Source organism: Elephas maximus, chromosome 17, assembly GCF_024166365.1.
Source record: "Elephas maximus indicus isolate mEleMax1 chromosome 17, mEleMax1 primary haplotype, whole genome shotgun sequence".
Taxonomy (NCBI): Eukaryota; Metazoa; Chordata; class Mammalia; order Proboscidea; family Elephantidae; genus Elephas; species Elephas maximus.
The window spans coordinates 62,090,336-62,113,272 of record NC_064835.1 but is presented as its reverse complement, the minus strand read 5'-3'; the positions used below and the strand labels follow the sequence as shown (position 1 = coordinate 62,113,272).

The 22,937-nt window shown below is 39.0% G+C and overlaps 1 protein-coding gene across 2 annotated transcripts; it reads right to left on the bottom strand.

Annotated features, from left to right (window-relative positions):
• Positions 1 to 216: 216 nt before the first annotated feature.
• DUSP11 (dual specificity phosphatase 11) lies at positions 217 to 20,138 on the bottom strand. 2 transcript variants are annotated; one of them, XM_049856714.1, is made up of 9 exons: positions 19,906 to 20,138; positions 18,322 to 18,397; positions 15,076 to 15,207; positions 10,961 to 11,084; positions 7,425 to 7,485; positions 5,655 to 5,701; positions 5,311 to 5,386; positions 4,899 to 5,087; positions 217 to 1,025 (listed from the first exon to the last, which is right to left on the bottom strand). In XM_049856714.1, the coding sequence occupies exons 1-9, from the start codon at positions 20,004 to 20,006 to the stop codon at positions 806 to 808; spliced, it is 1,026 nt and encodes a 341-aa protein (XP_049712671.1). In that variant the 5' UTR covers positions 20,007 to 20,138; the 3' UTR covers positions 217 to 805. The 2 variants fall into 2 exon arrangements, with proteins under 2 accessions (XP_049712671.1, XP_049712672.1); XM_049856715.1 differs by lacking the exon at positions 15,076 to 15,207.
• Between the last annotated feature and the right edge of the window lie 2,799 nt (positions 20,139 to 22,937).

Below are 22,937 nucleotides of genomic sequence, written 5' to 3'. Positions count from 1 at the left end.
ACAAAGATGCCAGGAGGTCATGTTCAGCAGAAGAGCAATAACACAAGAGCCGTGCAAGTCTTTCCAGATTTCTAGGCTTTAAATGGTCACGTCCCATCCTGTTCATTAAGCAACCTTTATAATCTATAAAAGTTTTCATGTGTTCTAAGTAGTTTTTCCCAACTGAAGACAATGACTATCAATCACTATAATTTAATAAACCAGCATTCTGGTTTACCAGTCTCTCTTGCACGATGGGCAATCAATCCCTGAAACTTTATTCATTCCTGTGTTAGACGGCCTGACAGTTCAGTGAAAGGAAGCTGGTAAATACCAAAGAAAGAGGTATCTGATGACAAAAATGTTACAACTAATTATAAACAGGTTCTAAAGAGACTGTCTCCTAGGTAACTTTAAGCAAAATTTTTAACAGTTAAAAAAAAAAAAAAACTCCATTAACAACTGGGCCAGTAACAGAAAATGACAGACACTATTTATTTTATAAACACACATTCCACATATACAAGTCTAGCCAGAAGGACAGACATAGAAAAGACAGAATTTTAAAATATAATTCACAAGAGGTTTTTTTATTACTTTATCAGTTCCAAAATATTTCCTTAAAAAAATTTTCAGACTGGAATGACAGACTTTTCATTTACTGTTGTACTTCCTACAAATTTATCAGCAAAGACGTATCAATATAATTTTTCCATAAGCTTTAACACATAAAAGAACAATAAAATAGATAATAAACCTTATTTGACCTGCTCCAATTAAGTCACTCCAGCTGTCTTCAGTCCAGTTCTGGTCTCCAGACAGATTTCTAGTAGAGGTTCATGTTACTCGGACCATCCCCAATAGGACAGGATCGATAGCATTGTCTGTCATAAGGTCTATTACAAGGTAACCTTTTATTCTGGGATGCTTGACTGGTGTCTGGCTTTACATTCCAAGAGTATCTCCTTTGTGAATAGTCCTGCCCATGGGGACCAGGAGGTGGAAGAAGGCCTCTCTGGTAAACATACGGATTTTGTGAAAATTTCCTTAAAACAAAACAAGAAGTAATAAACTATTATTAGGATTAATAACATATACTAAGCTTTATGAATACACAGATATTATGGTTCTACCATTTCCTACCTGTGTGACCTTGGGCAGATAAATTACTTCATCTTTCTATCTCTTACCACTGCCATAAAGTCAATTCCAACTCATAGCAACCCTACAGGACAGAGTAGAACTGCCCCAAAGGGTTTCCAAGGAATGCCTGGTGGATTCGAACTGCCAACCTTTTGGTTAGCAGCTGAGCTCTTAACCACTGCACCACCAGGGCTCCACCTCTCTCAGTCCTTTATAAAATGGAACTAATAATACCTTCCATCTTCATGGGCTGGTATGAAGGAAATGAAGACATTTAAATTACCTATCACAACACCTTGGCACAGAATAGGTTCCCAGGAGCCCTGCCACCACCCTTCTCTATAAATTCACGCCCATACTATTCTACCTCAGACACAATCCTTCCAAAAGTCTGCCAGGGCTGACATGAGTCAGAAAAGCTATTTATTTTTGAAGACAGAAAGTTGCCTTCATCTTATAAAGAAACAAGGATTCTAACCCTGGTACATGCAAGAAATTTGGGGTACTAGAATTTGTTTCAAAAGCAAGATCAGTAACTCTAACGTAAATCATACAAAAGAAAATTTGGAAACCTGAGAAAAGAAAAAATAAAACCCTCCAAAACCCTCAATACCACTTAATCTAATTCGACTGGTTAATATTTCCTTTTGTTCTTTTTAGCTAGCATCTTTTTTATACTGTTAAACAATAATCTATTATTTTCACCTGTCGTAAGTGAGCTATCACTTTTAATGGCTTTACAAAATGTCATAACAGGGATAAAATAATTTATTTAGCTATTATCCATTGTTAGAAATGTGGGCTGCTATCAATTTTTCCACCATTATGAATAATGCTTGAATTTGCATCTCAGTACAGCCTACTCCTCATTTATGAACATGGTTAGGTGCCAAAGACTAGGTCGTTATGCAAAATTCAACATTATGTGAAAATGGTGGACGACCACATCAGATCACAAAATGGAAGATGGCTACATCATTACATAACTGCCATGCCACTGAGAATCATGGCCCAGCCAAGATGACACATAATCTTAACAATCACAGCCAACATTACTCTCGTCTCCTACTTCGGCATTTATCACCGCCAAACATACTTCATTAATACGCAAAACGGCCAGATAGGTTTTTTACTATTGTTGTAAATGTGAAACGATGACAAGATAAACTATAAGCGAGGAGTAAGTGTATATATACTTACTGTATCCTGAGCACCTAGCCCAGTGTCTGCATAGTAGTAAGTTTGGGAAATGTGTTGAATGTTTGAATGCATATAGCTTTATCCATATTTTGAAGTTATTACCTTAGTTTCAATGTGCAATTACCAGGTGTGAGTATTTTTATGGCTATTAAAATTGTGTTACCAAAAGAGCTGTGCCAACTTTCAGTGCCACTAGCAACATAAGCAACATCTTTTTAAAACATTTACATTTTTTAAAAAGGTCAATGTCTTTTAACTTAACGACACTGAGGTTTTCCCTGTTGCCAAGTGGAAATATTTTTGTGATTTATACGTTTAAATCCTTCACAAAATTCTCTACTGGAATTTTAATATTTTTCTTATTTGTATTAACTCTTTAAGTAACAACCACTTTCCTTATTCTGAAATCTAATGCCACTATTAATGTTGCCTAAGAATGCAAGATCCTTTTTGAGCTACATCAAATTGTTTGCCTGAACTAAGTTTAGAACCAACAAGTGTCTAAGTCCCTTTCCAACTGCCTCTGAAAAGTCATGCATTCCCATCATGTACTTGATTTTCCAGCCCCAAATGAAAAATACAGAGCAGGGCAATACCTCCTGGCTGACACTGATCCACAAGAATACATCAAAGATACGAACAGATACTGCACCAAAGAAGACATGCCAGCAGCTAACAAATACATGAAGAAACGTTTGCAATCATTAGCCATTAGAGAGATGCAAATCAAAACTGCAATATACCATCTGACCCTGACATTACTAATCTAAGAAACAGAAAATAACAAATGTTGGAGAGGTTGTGGGGAGAATGGAACTTTTATACACTACTGGTGGGAATGTAAAATGGTACAACCACCATGGAAAACAATATGGCGTTTCCCTAAAAGGCTAGAAACAGAAATATCATATGACCCAGCAATCACCCTCTTAGGTATATACCCTAAAGAAATAAGAGCCATAACACAAATAGACATATGCATACCCATGTTCACTGCAACATTATTCACAATAGCAATAAGATGGCAACAACCTAAGTGCCCATCAAGAGATGAATGGATTAACAAACTGGAACATACAATGGAATACTATGCAACAGTAAAGGATAATGATGAATCTGCAAAACATCTCACAACATGGATGAATCTGGAGGACATTATGCTGAGTGGAATTAAGACAATGACAAAAAGACATACACTGTCTAACACTACTATTACAAAGAAACAAGAGAAGGTTTACACACAGGAAAAAAAAAAAAATTCTTTGATGGTTACCAGGGATGGGTGGGAGATGGAGGGAAAATTACCAAATACATTAGAAGACATATGTTAATACTTGTTAAGGGAAAGGCAATATACAATTTGAGGGAAGTCAGCAAAACATGACCAAAGCATGGAAGGACAATAAGAACACAAGAACAAAAGGCAACAATGGTAATTACTTTAGCAGAGACAATCCTGCAACAATGGTTATTAACAAACACTGATCTACAAATGGATACATATGTAGACAGATATGCCAAGAAGTGTGAGAGGGTTAAGGAAACACACCTACCTGCAGATACAGCTTTCGTGGTAGATATTTTTACATACATAATTACAGGTGCTGCTTATAAATTAATATAGACAATAGAGCACACAAGGGCCACAGCCATAGCATCTTCTTAGACATAACCAAACATCTCACAGGATGAAATTCCTAGGCTCAAAGGCGAAGGATCATACGCTCAGGGGACATCTACATCAACTGGCACAACATAGTTCATAAAGACAAAGTTCTGCATCTTACGTTGGTGAGCAGCGTCTGGGGTCTTAAAAGCTTGTGAGCAGCCATCTAAGATACAACTATTGGTCTCTTACCATCCAGACCAAAGGAGAGTGAAGAAAGCTAAAGACACAAGGGAGCAATTAGTCCAAAGGACTAATGGGCCACATGAACCACAGCCTACATGACCCCAAGACCAGAAGAACTAGATGGTGCCTAGCTACCGCCACCAACTGGGATCACACAACAGAAGGTCCCCAACAGAGTGGGAGAACAACTATAGAACAAAAAATCAAATTCACAAAAAAGACCAGGCTTACTGGTCTAACAGAGACTGGAGGAACCCCCAAGGCTGAGGTCCTAAGATACTCTTCTGAATTGGAACTGACACCATTCCCAGAGACACCTTTCAGCCAAACCATAGACAGGCCCATAAAATAAACAATAACGAGAGGAATGTGCTCCTTAGAACAAGTATATGAGATCAAAAGGGCAAAACGTACCCAAAAGCAAAGATGGGAAGACAGGAAGAGAAGGGATAGAAAATCAGGAGTAGAGAAAAAAAAGTGCTGATACATCGTGGGGAATAAAACCAACGTCATGGAATACTTTATGTACAAACTATTGAGTAGGAAACCAACTTTCTCTGTAAACTCTTCACCTAATGCACAATAAAAAAATTGAAAATTAAAAAAAAAGACTAACTACTGAAAAAAAAAGAAAATGTCAATTCCTTATAATTATCATAATGTGTTTTTACTAATTTACAGTATTACTTTTATTCAATTCTAGAAAAAGGGAAAGCAGAGGTACCTGACTGACTGGGTCTGGGAATGGAAATGCCGAGACTGCGTTGGGTAATCTTGGGTCTGATGTAGATTATACCCAGGTCCTCGGTGGTACGGGCTGGTTCCAGGAAATACCTTGGTGGTATGGACTGGTCCCATGAAATGTGCTGATTCTTCAAAACCACTTGACCTGGATACGCCGGAACCCCAATTCCTCAAAAAGAATATTTCTACACATATCACTGGTTTCCAAATTTAGTAGCCAATTTAGTGACAATATTTTGCCTATGAAAATAACAATCCCATCCTCCCTCATTTACATTTGTGCAGGTTTCCCCAGCAAGTAAACACGTTACCAGAAGAATGGATATATGCAGCCTAAGTTATATAAAGAGACCTTCTTAACTACAAATCTCACATATAAAACAAAGACTTACTTTCTGACAGGACCATTCTGAAGGTCTTCAATGTAGTTTATTCTTTCTATGCAATGTCCTCGGCACCTATTGAATACTGAGGAGTAGATGGATTGTTGGAAATTAACTGTCTAAAAACAAATCCTTCCTAGAGAAAGCAAATCAAAACTAAAATCCATTAACTAATTATTTAAACTGTTACATACCACTATTTCCAGATCCTCTTGTAATCTTTTGGCAGGTTATCTTACATCAAAACAAATGAATTATAAATTTTTTTTTTTTTCAAAATTTGAGAAATCCATCTACATTTCCACCTTCAGCTTTTACAAAAAGAGAAAAGTAGTGACAACCATTATACTTACATTCAATTGCATCATCTGGCCTCATGCCTTCTACATCAATCAAATATCTAACAAAACAACACAATTTGGGTCATTTATATGTACAAAAAGAAAAAAATCAAGTTTTTTCAAAAAAGGTCTAATTTCACTTGCAAATATAAAAATCCTAAGGAAATATCAGCATACTGAATCCAACAATTATTAAAGAATGATACACCATGACCATAAAAAGAATGGAAGGATGACCCAACTTTAGGAAATCTACTAATATACTTATTTACATTAATGTAACTAATTAATATATAAAAGGAGAGAAAATGCAGTACCAAACTGATAGGCATTAAAAAGGTATCTCATAAAATTCAACAGTCATTCTTGATCAAAATGCCTTGTACAGTAAAAACAGGAGAGTCCTTAATATGACAGTATTTACGAGGAAAACAACAAGCAAAAAACAAATTGAGAAAAATATTAACATTAATCTAAAAAATACTGTCTAATCAACCGTATGGGCCAGAAACTCGGAAGCAACCATCATTGTCAGCCATTTCTTCCTTACCCTCATCTCCAATCCACCACCAAGTCCTGACAACTATGTTACCTAAACATCTCTAGAGTATGTCCCCATTTTCCCACCAAAATCATCACCACAACCTGGTCCAAGCCACCAGTACACCTGGACTTCTGCAAAAGCCTAACTTGTCTCCCTGCCTCCACTCTCCCCCACTGCAGTACAGTCTCCACTCTATAGCTAAAATGATAGGTTGAAAATGCAAATCTGATTTACGTTCCTCACACTCACCCCAAACAAAAAAGTCCAGTGGTTTTCCTATTGTTCTTAAGATAAAGTTCAAAATCTTAAAACAGTCCTGCATGATTTGGCTCCTACCTACACTAACAGCTCCAATTTAATGCCATACTTCCTCCATGACCCAGGCTACTGGTTTCTTTCAGTTTCTCCAACACAGTATATACTTTCCCACTAATGATGCCCAGAATCCTCTCCTCAAAATCCCCATTTAGTTAATACCTACTCGTCCTTCAGATATCAGCTCAAACATTCCCAGGGAGACCTCTAACCTTCCTGGTAAGGTGAAATCTCTTCTGTTATACACTCTCATAGCACCATGTATCTCTCCTTCTTAACATTTGTTACAGTTGGAATTCTATATGCATTTGTGTGATTCTTTAACGTCTGTTCCCTCTAGACTGTTAGGGTCCACAAAGAGGCAGGTCAAGTCATTTTGCTCACAATTGTATCCTTAACACCTACTACAGTGCCTACAAATAACAGAAGCTCAATAAATATTTTCTAAATGAACATAAACCAGTATAGTGTAGAAATTCCGTTCTGAATGAAACAATAGCATGTGTATTCAAAGATGTTCATACAGGAATTTTCATTACTTCAATGTCTTACAACATGAAAAACTTCTGACTTTTATGTCCACCAACACAGAAATGAATAAAGCGTAGCCTTTAAAAACAATGAGGTCTCCACATACTTGCACAGAAATATGTCTACCACGTATTAAGTTACAAAACATAATGTCTAAATATTATCCCATTAAGTAAATTACATGTATTATTTGGCTTTTTTAAGCCTGAAAAGACATGCACAAAATTGTAAATGGCAATAAACTCTGAGTGGGAGGCCAAGACTGCAAGGTGCTCTCACTTTCAGCTTTATATATTTCTATACTAACTGCATTTACTGCAACAAACTTACATTACTATTGTAATCAGATGAAAACATTTTAAAATAGCCTGCCTATGGGGTTGGCAACTCACCTGCAGATGAGATAGCCAGTCCTGTTTAAACCATGGGTACAGTGGACCCCAATAAGTTTGTCTATGAAACAGGAAACAAATAAGTGAAGTACACACACTAAAAACAAACTGTACAATTTTCTGAAGAGTAACATTTATTAGTTAGCACAAGGGCTACCTCTACCCTGCAAGGGTGTAACTTTGAAGAGGATTGTGGTTTTTAGGAACACACTATGAAGAATCATTTAACATAAGGCCAAAACTCACTGCCCCTGGGAAATTTTGCACAGCCCCAATTAGACCCAATAGTGTAAACTGGAGAAGGCCTAGTCAGGTGCTACCAACCAACTGTATTGAGACAAATTCCTCTGTCTTAATACAGCATGCCCATCAGTAATTGATTTAATTACAGAAAAATGGAGTGGGGTGGGAGAAACAGGGTATGAGAAGACTAACATTTGTTTCTAAATGAAACAAATGAAATGCTTCCATTTTTGATACTGAATAGTAAAAAGAGCAAACAGTTCCTATAGTGCTCCTGAGTTCCCAAAGCACACTCATTCCTGCTCTCATTTGGTCAAGAGTTCCTGCAAAGTACTTGGGGAAAAAGCAAAGAGGCTTGGAGGCATAAGCCCAAACCTCACAGCAAGCTAACAGACCCAAAGGTAGAGTCAAGTCTAAGATTTTTCCCAACTATACCATAGTATTTCCTAGTCCATCATTTAAAAAACACTACGTTAAGAAATTAAATCACACAAAAAAATGTGTAGTTTATCTCCGCAAAATCTGTGATTAGGTGGTGTCTGGTAGGAAGGCACTCACGCTGTCAGGTTGCTCCCACCCAACTTCTAATCATCACCTTTGTCAGAACTGCTGCCACAAATCAGTCTCCTGACTTCTAATTTCTTCTTTTTCAACTGGTCCTCCACAAGGAAGATATTATCTTTCTAAAACATAAACTTAGATATCTTGCTCCCCTGCTTGAAAATCTTCAGTTAGCACAGAAGAAAGCCCAACCTTCTTGACAGTGATGCAGAATCCATTATAAACTGATTTCAATCTGTCTTTCCATTTGAACTGTAAATCCACAATGATCCTATGATTTACAAGGACCTATATAACCCACTGCCCTCCTGCTAAGCCCCCACCCACAATCCTATTTTCTACTGCTCTGACCCTCACTCCACTCCAGCCACGCTGGCCTCCTGGCTATTCCTCAGATATGTCGAGTCATACTTCAAAGACTTTGCACCTGCTGTTTCCTCTGTCTTAGAATACTCCTCTCTGGGATAACCACTGTTTGGTTCCTCACTTCCTTTAAGGCTTGGCTCAAATAACATCTTGATAGATAGTCCTTAACTGATTGCTCACCATTTCCTAACTGCTTTATCATGCTTTATTATCCTGTAAAGCATTTACCACCATCTAACATCCCATGTACTTACTTATTTATTCTCTCTCACCACCACTAGAATGTCATGTCCACAAGGGCAAGGACTTTGTTCTGTTCCCTGTTTCCCAAATAGTGTCTTCCACACAGAAGGTATTAAATATTCACTGAAAATGAACACATGAATCCCATGCCCCTTCACATGACTCTCTAGTCACAGCAGAGGCCAGCCTCTGCACAGCACAGGCTCAGCCCCAGTGCCTTCTGTACTTGCCAATACTGGGCTGCCCTTTCCTCGGTCTCGAAAAATCTTCTCCCCAGCCCAAGTCAAATGCTGTCTCCACAATCAGGGCTTCCTCGGTCTTCCCTGTATATTCCCACTAAACTTAATTTATTCTTTTAGTATAAATTAACCCGTTGTGTCACAGTAACTATGTTTTCCTTCCCGGAAAACTATGATAACTGGTGTTCACCTCTGTATCCCCATGCCCTAACAACAAACTGAAAAGGCTCTCAGTAAGTGTTTAGGAAATCAACCTATTTTCTGAGTCTCTACCAGCTCTAGGCAGTGGATAGTGAGCCTGGTACCTGTGAGAAGAGCTTATAGCAGAGGTACCCAAAACTGATCATAAAGCAAGGCCCCAGGACTGCTATGGTAGGGAGCAGCACAAGACACAATGAAGTTGGCACAATTCAGGCAGAAGACTGAAAGACTTTCAACTGATTGCCTCCGGTGTAACGTGTGAACAACTAAGATTTACAAATATGCCCTCATGTACTCATAAGGAACTTCTAGCCCTCATGGAACAGATTCATTCTGTGTGGTAAAGAAACTGAGAAAGCACACCTTGACGTTTTCAGGAATTCTGTATAACAGTTTCACACGGAGAAGCCTGGAAGCAGTGAGTAGGCTGGCAGCTGTACCCTAACATTTTAAGAGGTAATATTCTGTGACTATAGCTTATGTAAAGCAGATAATTTACCTCTTTTGGAGAAGCCGTGGTTATCACAGGCAAAGCCAAGCCTCTCAAGTTTTAAAGGGAAAGTACGGGGGAAGATCTGTGAACAGGGTTTAAGACGTTTAAGAGCTAACGCCTACATTAAAAGATCAAGTTATAGTTTGAAAATTTATCTCAGAACCCACTGATCCAGTCTCCTTCTCACCCTCTACCCCAAATCTTCCCTCCATCTTTCTCCATTCTTCCCTGTCATACGGGAGAAAAAGAAAAGATGTATATTTACTATCTGTTAGATTTATTTTTAAAAGTGTACACTCCTCAAGCTAAATTCAGAAAGAGGGTAAAAGGAATGCTTTATTCTATGGACCAGTGGCTTTCCAAAGACAAAGCCTCCCGGGTCTCAAAACCATGGTAAATATCATGTTCTTTCCAGTACTTAGATACCAGAAAAAGACAACTGGATCCTTAAAATTAACAAGTTGTTAAAGATATATTTTTAACAGAGTAAGGCAGATCTGAAAACCCTGGTGGCACCGTGGTTAAGTGCTACAGCTGCTAACCAAAAGGTCGGCAGTTCGAATCCTCCAGGTACTCCTTGGACACTCTGTGGGGCCGTTCTACTCTGTCCCGTAGGGTCACTGTGAGTCGGAATAGACTCGATGGCAACTGGTTTGGGTTTTGGTTTTGGTTGAAGGTAGATCTTAAAGCGAAATAAGAAAGCATCAGCCTTGGACTTAAGTTCTTCCTGAAGAATGAGAGGTGATGGCGTCCTTCCTCTCCTGTACCCAAAGTGAAAAAACAGCGAAATAGTGCTTAAGAGGAGCAAGGCTGCTGGCTTGCTGTTCTGTTTTGCTTCTAGGGGTCTGTCTCACTCTGCTTGTTGCCTTTTATGCAAATCTAAGATGCTGAGATTCTTAATCTTTTTTCTACCTCTTACTCCTTAACCAGTATATACAACAAAAGAATATTTTTGTTCTATTATATATTGCCATTCAATTTTTTTCAAGAGATGAGTAAGCTAGTTCATACTTCTCACAAAAAGCACTTTCCAAATTAACTGTTTACCTGTGATTATCAATAGGAAAAATTCCCTGCCCCACATTTCATCTTAACATCATCAAACACAACAGGTCTATTGTCAGAACTATTAAAAGTCCCCAGCCCCAATTAAAATGCATATCAAATAAGGAAAAAACAAAAAAACTCACCATTATCTTTATTTTCTTTCAAAAACCCATTAACAGCATGTTTGAACTTAAAAATAGTGTCATCATCAGGAACCTGATGTCCAGCTGTAAATATTTTTAAGTAAGGAACAGCTTCCGGGAAATCCTATAAAGCAAAACCATGAAAATGTGTATTATTTCATTTGTAGAGAAAGAATCAAAGATTAATTAGAAGCAGAATATAAACCAAAAGATTATAATAAACTTCGTATATCAGCAATTCAGGTCAAAGAGCCATTTCTTTCCAAAGCTACTTCAGTGTAGCAGTACTGCTTGATTCACTAAGACTGCAGAGCAGATAATCAACAGATCTACACATCTGAAAGCAAAGTGGGTGTGAACTAATGTACATATAATTAAAAATCACATAAATAATTCCACTTGCTCTTTTACATTTCCAGGGTCAGTGCCTTCATAAAGCAGCTGTGACTTAAGTAGAATAGTAAAATAGAGTCAGAATTGTGAGACAGCAAGTTCCAGGCACTGCTGAGAACCGGTATTTTTGGAGTGGGAGAAAGTGGATGCAGATAGAAGCAGAAAAGGTTAAGTGAAAATCCTTTAGTTCTGAATTTAAATGGAAAGTACCAGTATGAACCCATGATGTGCTTTACATTAAAAAAATATCTATGTGTGCGTGTGTGTGTGTGTGTGTATTTCAGCCTCCCACCACCCAGCTCTGTTGACTGACAGAAACATCAGCCTAGCAGCAATAAAACCCCTCTAGCACTCAGACTGTAATCTCTAAATACCATTCCCACTAAAAGAAATCAAGGCTCCATGGAGAAATGGTTGATTTCAGGTCTGGGGCAGGAAATGTACAAGATGAGTCTGGATCATTTTTTTCATACAAACAGCAAAAAAAAAAAAAAGTGATCAAAGATTACTTGGGTCAGGTCAAAAAGACCCAGGAGCCAAACTGAGGAGCTTCCACTGGCCAAACATACAGCTATTTGAGCCTCTATGAGAATAATAACTGTAATAGATTTAAATGTCAAGTTTTAATGAATACTTTTTTTTTTTTAGTGAACGTGAATATTATTCATAATTCATTATATTAAGAATAGTAACTACAACGGACAGAAACACCAAGTTTTAATCCTACTAAAAATAAATAAAATCCAACTGATCACCCTAAGAATGTTAGTGAACCAACACGCTATTTTAAAAACCGTTACATAAAAGCAAAGAATCATGCTATCCCTATACAAACTATTTGCTGTTACTGTTAGTTGCTACTGAGTAGATTCTGACTCATGGTGACTCCACGTGTGCAGAACAGAGCTGCTCCACAGGGTTTTCAAAGCTGTGACCTTTTGGACGCAGATCACCAGGCCTGTCCTCTGAGGGATCTCTGGGTGGGTTCCAATCACCAAGCTTTCAGTTAGCAGTCGAGTGCTTAACCATTTGCGCCATCCAGGGACATACTGTACAACCGGGCAACCAAAGAGTTGAAGAGGGGAAGCTTCTTTTTATAGAAGTACACCCAGCTAATAAATGAAAAATGATGATGGAATTCACCATTTTTTGTAGTTCCTAATGAGTTAATGGATTTAGTCATTTACCATCAATGTCTGCTAATGTCACAAAGAGAGACAACCATTCAGTATTTGTCTCCTGATGGAACAATACATTACCACCTATGAAACTCTTTAAGGCTCTGCTCAAGTGACATCTTGATAGAGGGGGCTTAACTGGTCACTCACCATTCCCTAACCCCTTTATCCCGCTTTATTATTGTGTAAAGCTCTCACTACCATCTAACATCACACGTATTTACTTGTCTATCATCTCTTCCCCTAACTAGAATGTCAGGTCCACAAGGGCAAGGACTTTGTTCTGTTCCCCATTCCTAGAATAGTGCCTTCCACACAGAAGGTTTAAAAAAAAAAAAAAAAAAACTGAATCTGATCAAACCTCTAGGTTCAACTTCAAATTGATAAAATAATAATAATAAAAAAAAAGGGCTGAGGAATATGTTAACACAGGGAGATGCAATCAGCAAAACCTAGATTAGGACAAACTAGCTGATTACTCAAAAAAATAAAACTCAAGACAAATTAAGTAAGACTGAAGAGACCTAACAAGCAATTGCAAAGTATGGGCCTTATTTGAATCTAATTCAAACTCTTAAAAAACAAAATTTTTATGACATTTAGGAGACAACTGCAAACTTGAACACTCACTGGACATGTGACAATATTAAAGAATTGATGCTAAGAAATAAAAGTTTTATCTTCTAAATATACATACCAAAAATGTACTATTAAATGATACCATATCTGGAATTTTCTTAAAAATAATATGGAATGGGGTGAAACGGTATGGTACAGATGAAGCAAGATTGCTGTGAATTGATAAATACTGAGGCTGGATGGTGAGTTCATTAACATTCAAAACCCTTACATTTGTTTTGGTGCATGTTTAAAATTTGCAATAGTAGTTTAAAAACCAAAACTGAGTTCAGTTTCAATCCTTCCTTTTCTGAGCCTTAGTTTCAACATTTGTAAAATTACTAATAATAATAATCTATTCTCTGAGCTTAGTAAATATTCAACGCCACTCCCACTGCTGTTGAGACAGTGACCCTACAGGACAGAGCAGAACTGCCCCATAGGGTTTCCAAGACTGTGATCTTTACAGTAGACTGCCACATCTTTATCCCACAAGTGGCTGGTGGGTTCGAGCTGCCGACCATTCTGTTAGCGGCAAAGCCCTTTAGCCACTGCACCACCAGGGCTCCTTAAGCACTCGACTGGAGATATTAATACTACCACTTCTTCAGCACAGGACTGTAGCGCGGATTAACTAAATTAACGTGTGTGCCTTTGGAGAGTGGCGTCTGGGGTCTTAAATGCTAGCAAGCGGCCATCTAAGATGTATCAATTAGTCTCAACCCATCTGGATAAAAGGAGAATGAAGAACACCAAGGACACAAGGCAATTAGGAGCCCAAGAGACAGAAAGGGCCACATAAACCAGAAAATACATCAGCCTGAGACCAGAAGAACTAGATGTCGGCTACAACCGATGACTGCCCTGACAGGGAACACAACAGAGAACCCCTGAGAGAGCAGGAGAACAGTGGGATGCAGACCCCAAATTCTTATAAAAAGACCAGACCTAATGGTCTGACTGAGACTAGAAGGACCCCAGTTTTCATGGCCCCCAGGCCTTCTGTTGGCCCAGGAAAGGAACCATTCCCAAAGTCAACTCTTCAGACATGGACTGGACTGGACAATGCGTTGGAGAGGGATGCTAGTGAGGAGTGAGCTTCTTGGATCAGGTGGACACTTGAGACTATGCTGGCATCTCCTCTCTGGAGGGGAGATGAGAAGCTAGAGGGGGTTAGAAGCTGGTGAAATAGACACGAAAAGAGAGAGTGGAGGGAGGGAGTGGGCTGTCTCATTAGGGGGAGAGCAATGGGGAGTTTGTGGCAAGGTGTAAGTTTTTGTGTGAGAGACTGACTTTATTTGTAAACTTACACTTAAGGCACAATAAAAAACTAAAAAAATCAATTAATGTGTGTGCAAGTGCTTTCTATTAACAAATATTAGGTGTTAGAGTTTCCAAAGACCATGCAACTGGTCTACAGAAGGATAATTCTTTCCCACTGATATGCCACATACAAGGGCCCAACAGAATATACAGGTCTCTGTATTAAACCAGGCGATATTAGGATGAGAAAACATAAAACTGAGAGAACAATTGTCTTTTACCATGATGTTTACCCATGCTCAGGCAACTGTTTAAAATAAGTGCTAAAGATATCATGGATATTATTCTTTTGTTTCTTTTCAGGCCACTATTCTGACTAAAATTTATTTCATTTTCAAAATATAGACTATGGAAACTTATAGAATTTCTTAAACACATATAACCTACTGCCAAGTATTACAGTTCAATTCATGTCTTCAACCTTATTTTGAAATACCAATCAGAAACATTCCCTTTTAGAACTATTAACCATGAAAGAAGGCCAGGCTTCACACTAGTATACAATGACAATTACTGGGTTATGAATATTATAGTATCAGAATGAAGGATCATTTTCAAGAATGTTAACCCCTCCACCTCTTTTCTATTAAGGATTCCATTTACCTCTGGGTTATAATAACGCTGAGTATATGTTAAATCAATAATCAGTCCAAGTTCTTCATTTTGTTCTTGGATTTTGTTAAAAAGATCCAAAGGGGAAAAACATTCTTCTGGAGCAAGTTTCCCTTCAAAACTCTATCAGAGAGAATGAAATAAAAAAGAATAAAAGTGTACTTAAAATCCCATATTATAGCATTCATTTATGCAAGCCCTATGATATCTACAGTAAGATTCAAAGAAAAGTTTCTACTCTTCTGGACCCTGCAAGCTAGGTCATAACCCTTTCTTCCTTGAAAGATTAAAGGGAAGAAAATAAACTCACTTCTATGTATTTGTTTGTTTCATGTTGGCTTCCCAACCTGACTATAAACTCTAAAAAGGCAGGGACCACATTAATTTTGTTCACCACGGTATCTCCAGCTCCAGGTAGAGTGCCTGATCATATTTAGTGCTTATAAATACTTCTCTTGAGTGTCTACATATACGAAGGATTGCTTTTCTTGATAAATTCTTTTAAATATCTGGCTTATTTCAATACTTTGTACCCTGTACCATTGATATATCTGACTATTCAAGGGCCAGCAACATGCTTTTAATATGGTTTAACACCCATGAGGGCCAGACTCCCCCCGCCTCATTATTTTTATTTTTCAGAATATTCGTATTTATTTTTCTGTGTAAGTTTTAGAGTCAACCTCACTCAGAAAATCCCTACTGCTGAAATACTGTTAAGTTTATAAATTAACTTAGGACGATTTGACAGATTTACAATGTTGAGTATTCCACGTAACATTGTAAGAAAAATTTTGGAGAGTAAATTAATTATAACAAGGCATACGATCTTTCCAATTAGATTCTTGCAAAGACTTGGTACTGATGGATCAGTTTTCATCTCCAGCTATCTGAATATCTAAAAAAAAAAAAACCTAACCCATTGCTGTTGAGTCGAGTCCAACTCATAGTGACCCTACAGGACAGAGCAGAACTACCCTAGGGCTTCCAAAGCTGTAATCTTTATGGGAGCAGACTGCTATATCTTTCTCCTGTGGAGCAGCTGGTGGGTTTGAATGGCTGACCTTCCAGTTAGCAACTGAGCACTTTAACCACTACAAATCCAGGGCTCCCCAATCTGAACGATAACTAACCTTACTTAGTTTAAGTCACGAATCCTCTAGGAAACCTTCCTCAATTACCCCTATCTGGGTAATCAATTTCCCCCTCCACTGAATTCCAATGGTACTTGCTGCCGTAGCATTTATTTGACCCTAGGGTAGCTATGAGTCAGAATCAAAGGCAAAGGGTTTGGTCTGGTTTTTATATGCTACTTTATATTCCAATATGCTTGAAAAGTGACCGTCACATTGTGTAGATGCTTTTTCTTGGGTGACTTCCATGAGACACACAGGAAAACAGGCTCGCATTTCACTGTCAAACAGGGATATTTCATCTCCCTAACTCTACTTCACGAGCAGGGACTACACCAGGGGCATCTCTGTAACCCCTTTATGATACAGTCTTGGTCTGTGAGCACTGCTGTAACAGAAATACCACTAACAGGTGGCCTTAAAACACAAATTTATCTTCTCACAGTTCAGAAGGCTAGAAGTCTGAATTCAGTGAGTGGCTCCAGGGGGAGGTCCTCTGTCTATTTCAGTAGTAACTGGCAATCCTTGGAGTCCCTGGGCTTGTAAAACCAGCCACTGTCATCAGATAGAGTCTGTTTCCCCCACCCCATGTGCCTTCTTGTGTCTAAACTGCTCTTTTTACACCCTACACTGATGACCTCATTAACATAACAAAAATAACCCTATTCCCAAATGGGATTACACAATTCAATTGTTAATAGTACCTTAAAGAATCCTGACACTAGATAAAAGAACTGCAGTGTGGAGAACTGCAGTGTAGAGGCCTTTAACAATGAGGACATACAGGAAGGATTTGCAGCTGTGTAGAAAAAGGAACTGAGGCATATTTCTGGTTTCTCTCCTCTGGCTCATGCACTTTCAGGCAAGGGGCTGAGCAAGGGCCTCTCTGAAAGCCCAGGAATCCACTTTTAAGGTTATAAAGTAGGGACCTGAGGAGTCAGGAAAACCCTGCTTAAAGAGGAGAAGGAAGAGAGGAGAAAACCCACAGTAACTGCAAATTTGGGTGGGGTGTCAGTTCATTTATTCAACCAATATTTGTTAAGCATTTATTATATGTCAGACACTATGCTTGATGTTCGTGGGTGCGGATGTGAACACCAACTACGTGTTTATCTAGGTGAAATGACTAATTTTTAAGCCTAGAGATCCATGCAAGCTGATGTCGCAGGGGAAGAAGAAATCATGACCTACGAGTCACAAACGAAATAAATTCCCAGTACATTCAAAGTGGGCTTTTCCTGATATTAATCCATGCTATTCTGTACAAGTTTAATGAGCCATGGAATCTAGAAGACAATGTTTGTCCTCACCTTTTTTTCTTACCTTTTTTATATCTGTCAATGCTCTCCCCACAACCTTTCCTAGTTCAAATAAAAACACACCTTCAGAGTTTCCATGCTGAAATCCTGGCCTTACTGATACAGTCTCTGGCCTTAACAATGGGAGGGAGGGGGTGTTACTGACATTTAGCAGGCTGGGGGTCATGGATGCTACATCTCCTAATTCAAACCAGTCCTTCAAAATGCTACGTGTCCTACATTCTGAATGACTTCTGAATGTTCAATTCAACATTCATATAGGTAAAAATTTTAATTATCTCAGTCTCAGAATCTGACTCCATTTCACAAATAAACGCAACGTATTTTTTTTGCACAGTTTTAATGTACATTGAACTTTCCAGGGTAACAATAATCCTGTCAATCAAGCAAAGACTGTTTTGTCTGGAAATCTACCAAGAGCTATTCATTATTATGGTAATTATGTCCACTATTATGGAAAACCCACCTATAGAGTCTGGATTTACAGCTCTTGCATTCAGGATGCAAGTAACTATTTCTTTATGTCCGAGCTTTTACATATTCAAATGCATATCACTTTATTATAAATTACTTGTATTCTTTATATTTAGGGCATTACATTAATTTTCCTTTAAAAGTTATGTATGGAAATAGATTACGTTTATCAGAGAATTTCATTTCAGGACATTAAAGTAAGCATTACCAAGGATTTGCAATAAGGGGAGACAAAGTGTGGTAGAGTAGACCTACTGTTCTACACAGTGAGCTCAGATTCCTGGAAAAATATTGAATTAACTCGTGCTTACCTTTTTCAAAGGAACTTTGAAAGCAATGAAACGAGTCCCAGGCATCCGCCGCCCAACTGGGAGGTAGTCTTTCCACCTATTAGATGCATTTGACGTTAGCTGAGTTGTTCATTCGCCTTGTCTCCATGCATAGAATGAAAGCTTCTTGAACGTGGGAATCCCAGCCCACATAGTATTTCCCCTCTTCTCTCACCTTTGCATTTTCCCATCCTACCTAGTAACAACCTATGCTCCACCTCTTCCTGTTTCTCTATCTTGAAAACAGATATAACAAAACAGTTGAAAGATATCCACAAATAAGATACATCTAAAACCACAAATGACCAGAACTTCAGTATCCCTGATAGAACTTAGCCCAGCACTGAACACTAAGATGTTAATACAAACATGCTGACTGAAATCATTTAAATCCAATTCTTGTACTTTACAGTTTATCTTTAGTCCTCATAGGACTGATGCCATTAAAATCAATCCGTAGAGAACTTCAAGTTCATATTTCAGAATAAAACCTGATAGAAGACGAACAGTGAACTTCCCTTAATAATGCTAGGATACATGGTGGAAAGCAAAATTTGAACTGGCTTCTGCAGGATGAGTTAGAATTAACTGGGCAAAGATGGGATGTGAAACATGAAGAGCATTTCAAGACGAAGGAAGAGCATGTACAAAAACCCCCAGTCGGTGTAACCAAAGCATAGAAAATGAAAACCAAAGTGGCACAGATGTGGCTGGAGAAGCAGAGAGCATCCTACACCATGCAGAGCCTTGGTCAAGGGTTTGTTTTTCTTCTTTAAAAAAAAAAATGGCAAGCTATTAACAATATTCTAACTTACTTATTAAAAAGACTTCTTGGGCTCCAGTGTGACAAGTGAATTGGAAAGAATCAAGAGCGGACATATGGACACTAGTTAGGGCCCAAAAGCAACATGTCAGGCAAGACCTGCCCTTGGGTGCTGATGTGTACAGGAAGAGAAGCTGACAAATTCAACAAATATTCAGGAAGAAAATGAAGGGGACTTAGTGAGACATGAGATGGGGGGAAAGGAACACCTCAAGGAGTGAAAAAGGGTATACTGCCACGTATGGGCAAAATCTCAAAATTAATCATTTGAATGTACTGAGAAAGAGCTGGCAAATGAGACCTGTGAGGAAGCAACAGCGAGCCCTTTGTGATTCCTGGAAACAATCCAAACTACCTTTCCAGGGACGATTTGGAGGCAGTACCGGCGGGTTTTCACTCAATCTTAGTTATTACTCACATTTTCTGTGCCAAAATAACATAACCTGAGGGCTCGACGGGGTCCCATTTTGGGAACCAAGCGATGGCCCATCTTAGAGCAGTCCTTCCGTATTTTACCCGTGCGGCAGTGGCCACAGCCTCGCCTTTAAGAGGATGGGGAGAAACCACAGACCATCACAGGCATTGTCCCTTCCAGCTACTGAGCAGCGTGGGAGGTTCGGTGTTTCTAAGAGGCGGCCCAGCCCCGCGCGCTGGGGCGAGAGCGAGAGGCGGAGACCACCAACAGTAGCCCCGGCCCAGAAGCTGCGCGCCGGAAGAGCCAGCCCAGGGCCGAGGCACATTACCTTTCGGGGATGTGGTTTTTGCCCTTCTTTTTGGATGAGGACTGTCCAGAAAAGGCCCGTCCCTGGCCCCAGTCGCTGCGGGCATGATGCCAGTGGTTCATGTGGGCCCACAGAAGCCGCCCACCCAACGCCAACAGTGCCCCCGACGCCAGACTAGCGACCTCCGTGCTAAAAGATCCTTCTCCACCGGAAGCGCCTAGGCACCAACCCAGGCGGCGCCTGGGCTCCTTGCTACTGCGCGTGCGCCATCGCACGTCGCGCTAGCGTCACCACGCCGGCTTCCGGGAAAACTTGATTGGTAAACAGGACTTTGGAGGCGGCAGTGCCCTTCTTGGGCGGCGGCCGGTAGCACAGGTTGATGAGTTTGTGTATGTATCCTTTAGAATTCAGGTAGTGCAGGACTTGGAATGAAAAGTTAAGCCCCACTGCCCCCAGTTTCTTCCAGAAATTTATTAAGTGCTTACATTCACATTTATTGTGTATTTAATTTGTACAAATACTTATTTTCACATATATGTACATCCTTCTTTATACATAGCAGCATCCTGTACATATTTTGCACTATGTCTTGGGCAGTGATTTTCCCAGTCAGTTTATATATACATCCATCCTTTTCTTTTTAATGGATGCAAAGTATTCCATTGATTATAAGGGCCATAATCAAAAGTACTATATTTAACCAGCCCAGTGTTGATGGACCTCTAGTTGTTTCCAGGTTTTTTTTTCCCTCTGTTGCAGACAATGCTGCAATGTGAACATTCTTATCTATATATCCAGTTACATCGAAATTCCTAGTAGAATTTCTGAATTGATGGATATGCAAACTTAAAATCTTAAAATTCTCAAAGATATTGTCTAATTACCCTCCAAAAATGATTGTATCAACCTACATTCCCACCTACAAACTTTTATTGGGTTCCTACCAATTTTTTTTTTTTTTTTTTTTTACCATGTGGTAGGTATCAAGCTAGAGGTGAAAGGCATGTACCAAAAAATAGCGGAGAGAAATTAAGAATGAAGCTCAAGTCCAAGATTTCCACACACTATCAGGTGTAGGGATCTGCACCTGTTAGAAAACCTCTGAATTCTGCAACAAAGGTCAGCATCTCCTCAAGTAGGTCTGATGACAGAATAAAGTACTAAATTCCAGATTAAACTATAGATAATAATTATGACTAATTAGAAAAAAAATTTTTTTTGTTTGTAATTTCTGAAAGTACTTTACATACATTGTTCGTAATCTTCACAACCATTTTGGAACTGGGTAAACTGAAGCTCAGAAAGGTCTGAATTATCGAATGAATGAATAGGAAAAAAAAATCACTTGCTTTAACATTTCTGAGATAGTCACATTCCAACCCCAAGTTTAAATTCACAAGAATTTACAATTCTAAAGCTTTCACATAATTACAAATGGGTCAACATCCGTAAATTGCTAATTGAAAAATTAGCATATGTTAGTAGCACACAGTACTAACTTACATTCAGGCACATTCATGTTTAGTGCTAAATCAAAAAATACTCTTGGAATTTATGAAATATCCAACAGACTTGTAATAGTCAAAAGCGCAAATGGTACAAATGACTACAGACATGACAATATACAAAATGTGACATAAATCTACCCAAAACTAAAAAAAGCTATATTGATCTTGCACTTACAATTTGCTAAAAGACACAAGCTTGGGGTGGGAACAAACTCAGTTATAGTTGACACAAGAAAGTCCAGACCTAGGCAGAATAGGACTTCCAGAAAGTATGGGAACTAGCAAAGAGTAAGCTTTTGGATAGAAGTGGGCCCAACATGAAGTAAAAGAATGCCTTGAGAGGTACACATTATGCTGAAATGGAATATATAGGAACAAGAGATATTTGGAACACAAAACAGCTAAGTAGTTGACACTAACAAAACTACTAGTATCCAGCAGGGCTCCAGGTATCATGTGGGAATTTGAGGGACTCCACTCTTTAATAAAAGCAAAAAAGTGGCAATGGGGAGAGTAAGAAAGAGCCTCATGGATAGGTGGTCTGTGTATGTTACACCAAGACAAGTCCCAGTTATCCTGATGGATACAAAATGCAGGCACTGGGACAAGACAGCACCCTAACTATGAGAATAGAGGCTTTAGGTCAGGGTGGGACCTGATGTTGAGTTCCAGGACGTAGAACTAAAGCTCCTTAGGCTCTTCCTCCTACATGTAATACAGATTTATATGAGAGGTTGAAGATAATGCTGAGCCTGCAACCTGGAGTCAAGTGTCTAGAACTATCAGGAGAAAATACAGGCTGGGGCCCAGAAGAGGCCTAACTATATCTGGGGTTTGCTAATAGAACTGAATGTTGGAACTGAATATTTTAGTATGTAAAGATTTCACCGCTACCAGAAATTTCCCCTGGCACCCCATAATCTTATGCCGCCCATCCTAACCTATAGTATCTATGGCTTCTCTTAATTTCCATGGGAACATAGGAAAAACAGAGACTGGTCTGGCTTGCAGATATTTAGTATGTGTTGTTAGCCTCACATTACATACTAGTATCATAGAAGTAGGCCATCTGAAGTATAAAGCTGAGTTCAAAGGGAAAAAACCTTGGAAAATGTATATAGCCTGAGCCGTATCTCTACACTGTAGTACTTCACACAATTTCCTCCCAGAGAAGCATAACCCCATCACTGAAACAACTCCTCCTAGTAAGTGCTAGAAGCATTTTCAGAAGAGAAAGAGGAAAAGAGACCTATAAATGCAATATCTGTCTTTAGAGGTCCCACTCATGAGTTTACCTTCTTGTGGGCTCTTGTTATCTGCTATAACACACAGCCCACTCGCTGGCACTAGAAGAGTCCCCAGATAGATCTAGGCACTCCCAAAAGCTTACTATCAAGGGAAATGTTTAGAGCCATGGATTTCCTTCCTCAAACCAGCTGATTCCACATATAAATCATGAGCCACCCAGCCCTAACGTACTTTATGATGGTATCAAGAGAAGTTAGTGAGAAATGCACTAAGCAGGCAAACAAAAACAAAGGCAAT

Excerpts from the sequence above, each read along its gene's own strand:
- DUSP11 (XM_049856714.1), bottom strand. The coding sequence starts at position 20,006 with ATGAACCACTGGCATCATGCCCGCAGCGACTGGGGCCAGGGACGGGCC. Across the intron at positions 5,702-7,424 it reads ACTGGCTATCTCATCTGCAG|ATATTTGATTGATGTAGAAG; the intron begins GTGAGTTGCCAA and ends TTGTTTTGTTAG. Across the intron at positions 5,088-5,310 it reads CAGAATGGTCCTGTCAGAAA|GAATTGGGGTTCCGGCGTAT; the intron begins GTAAGTCTTTGT and ends ATTCTTTTTGAG.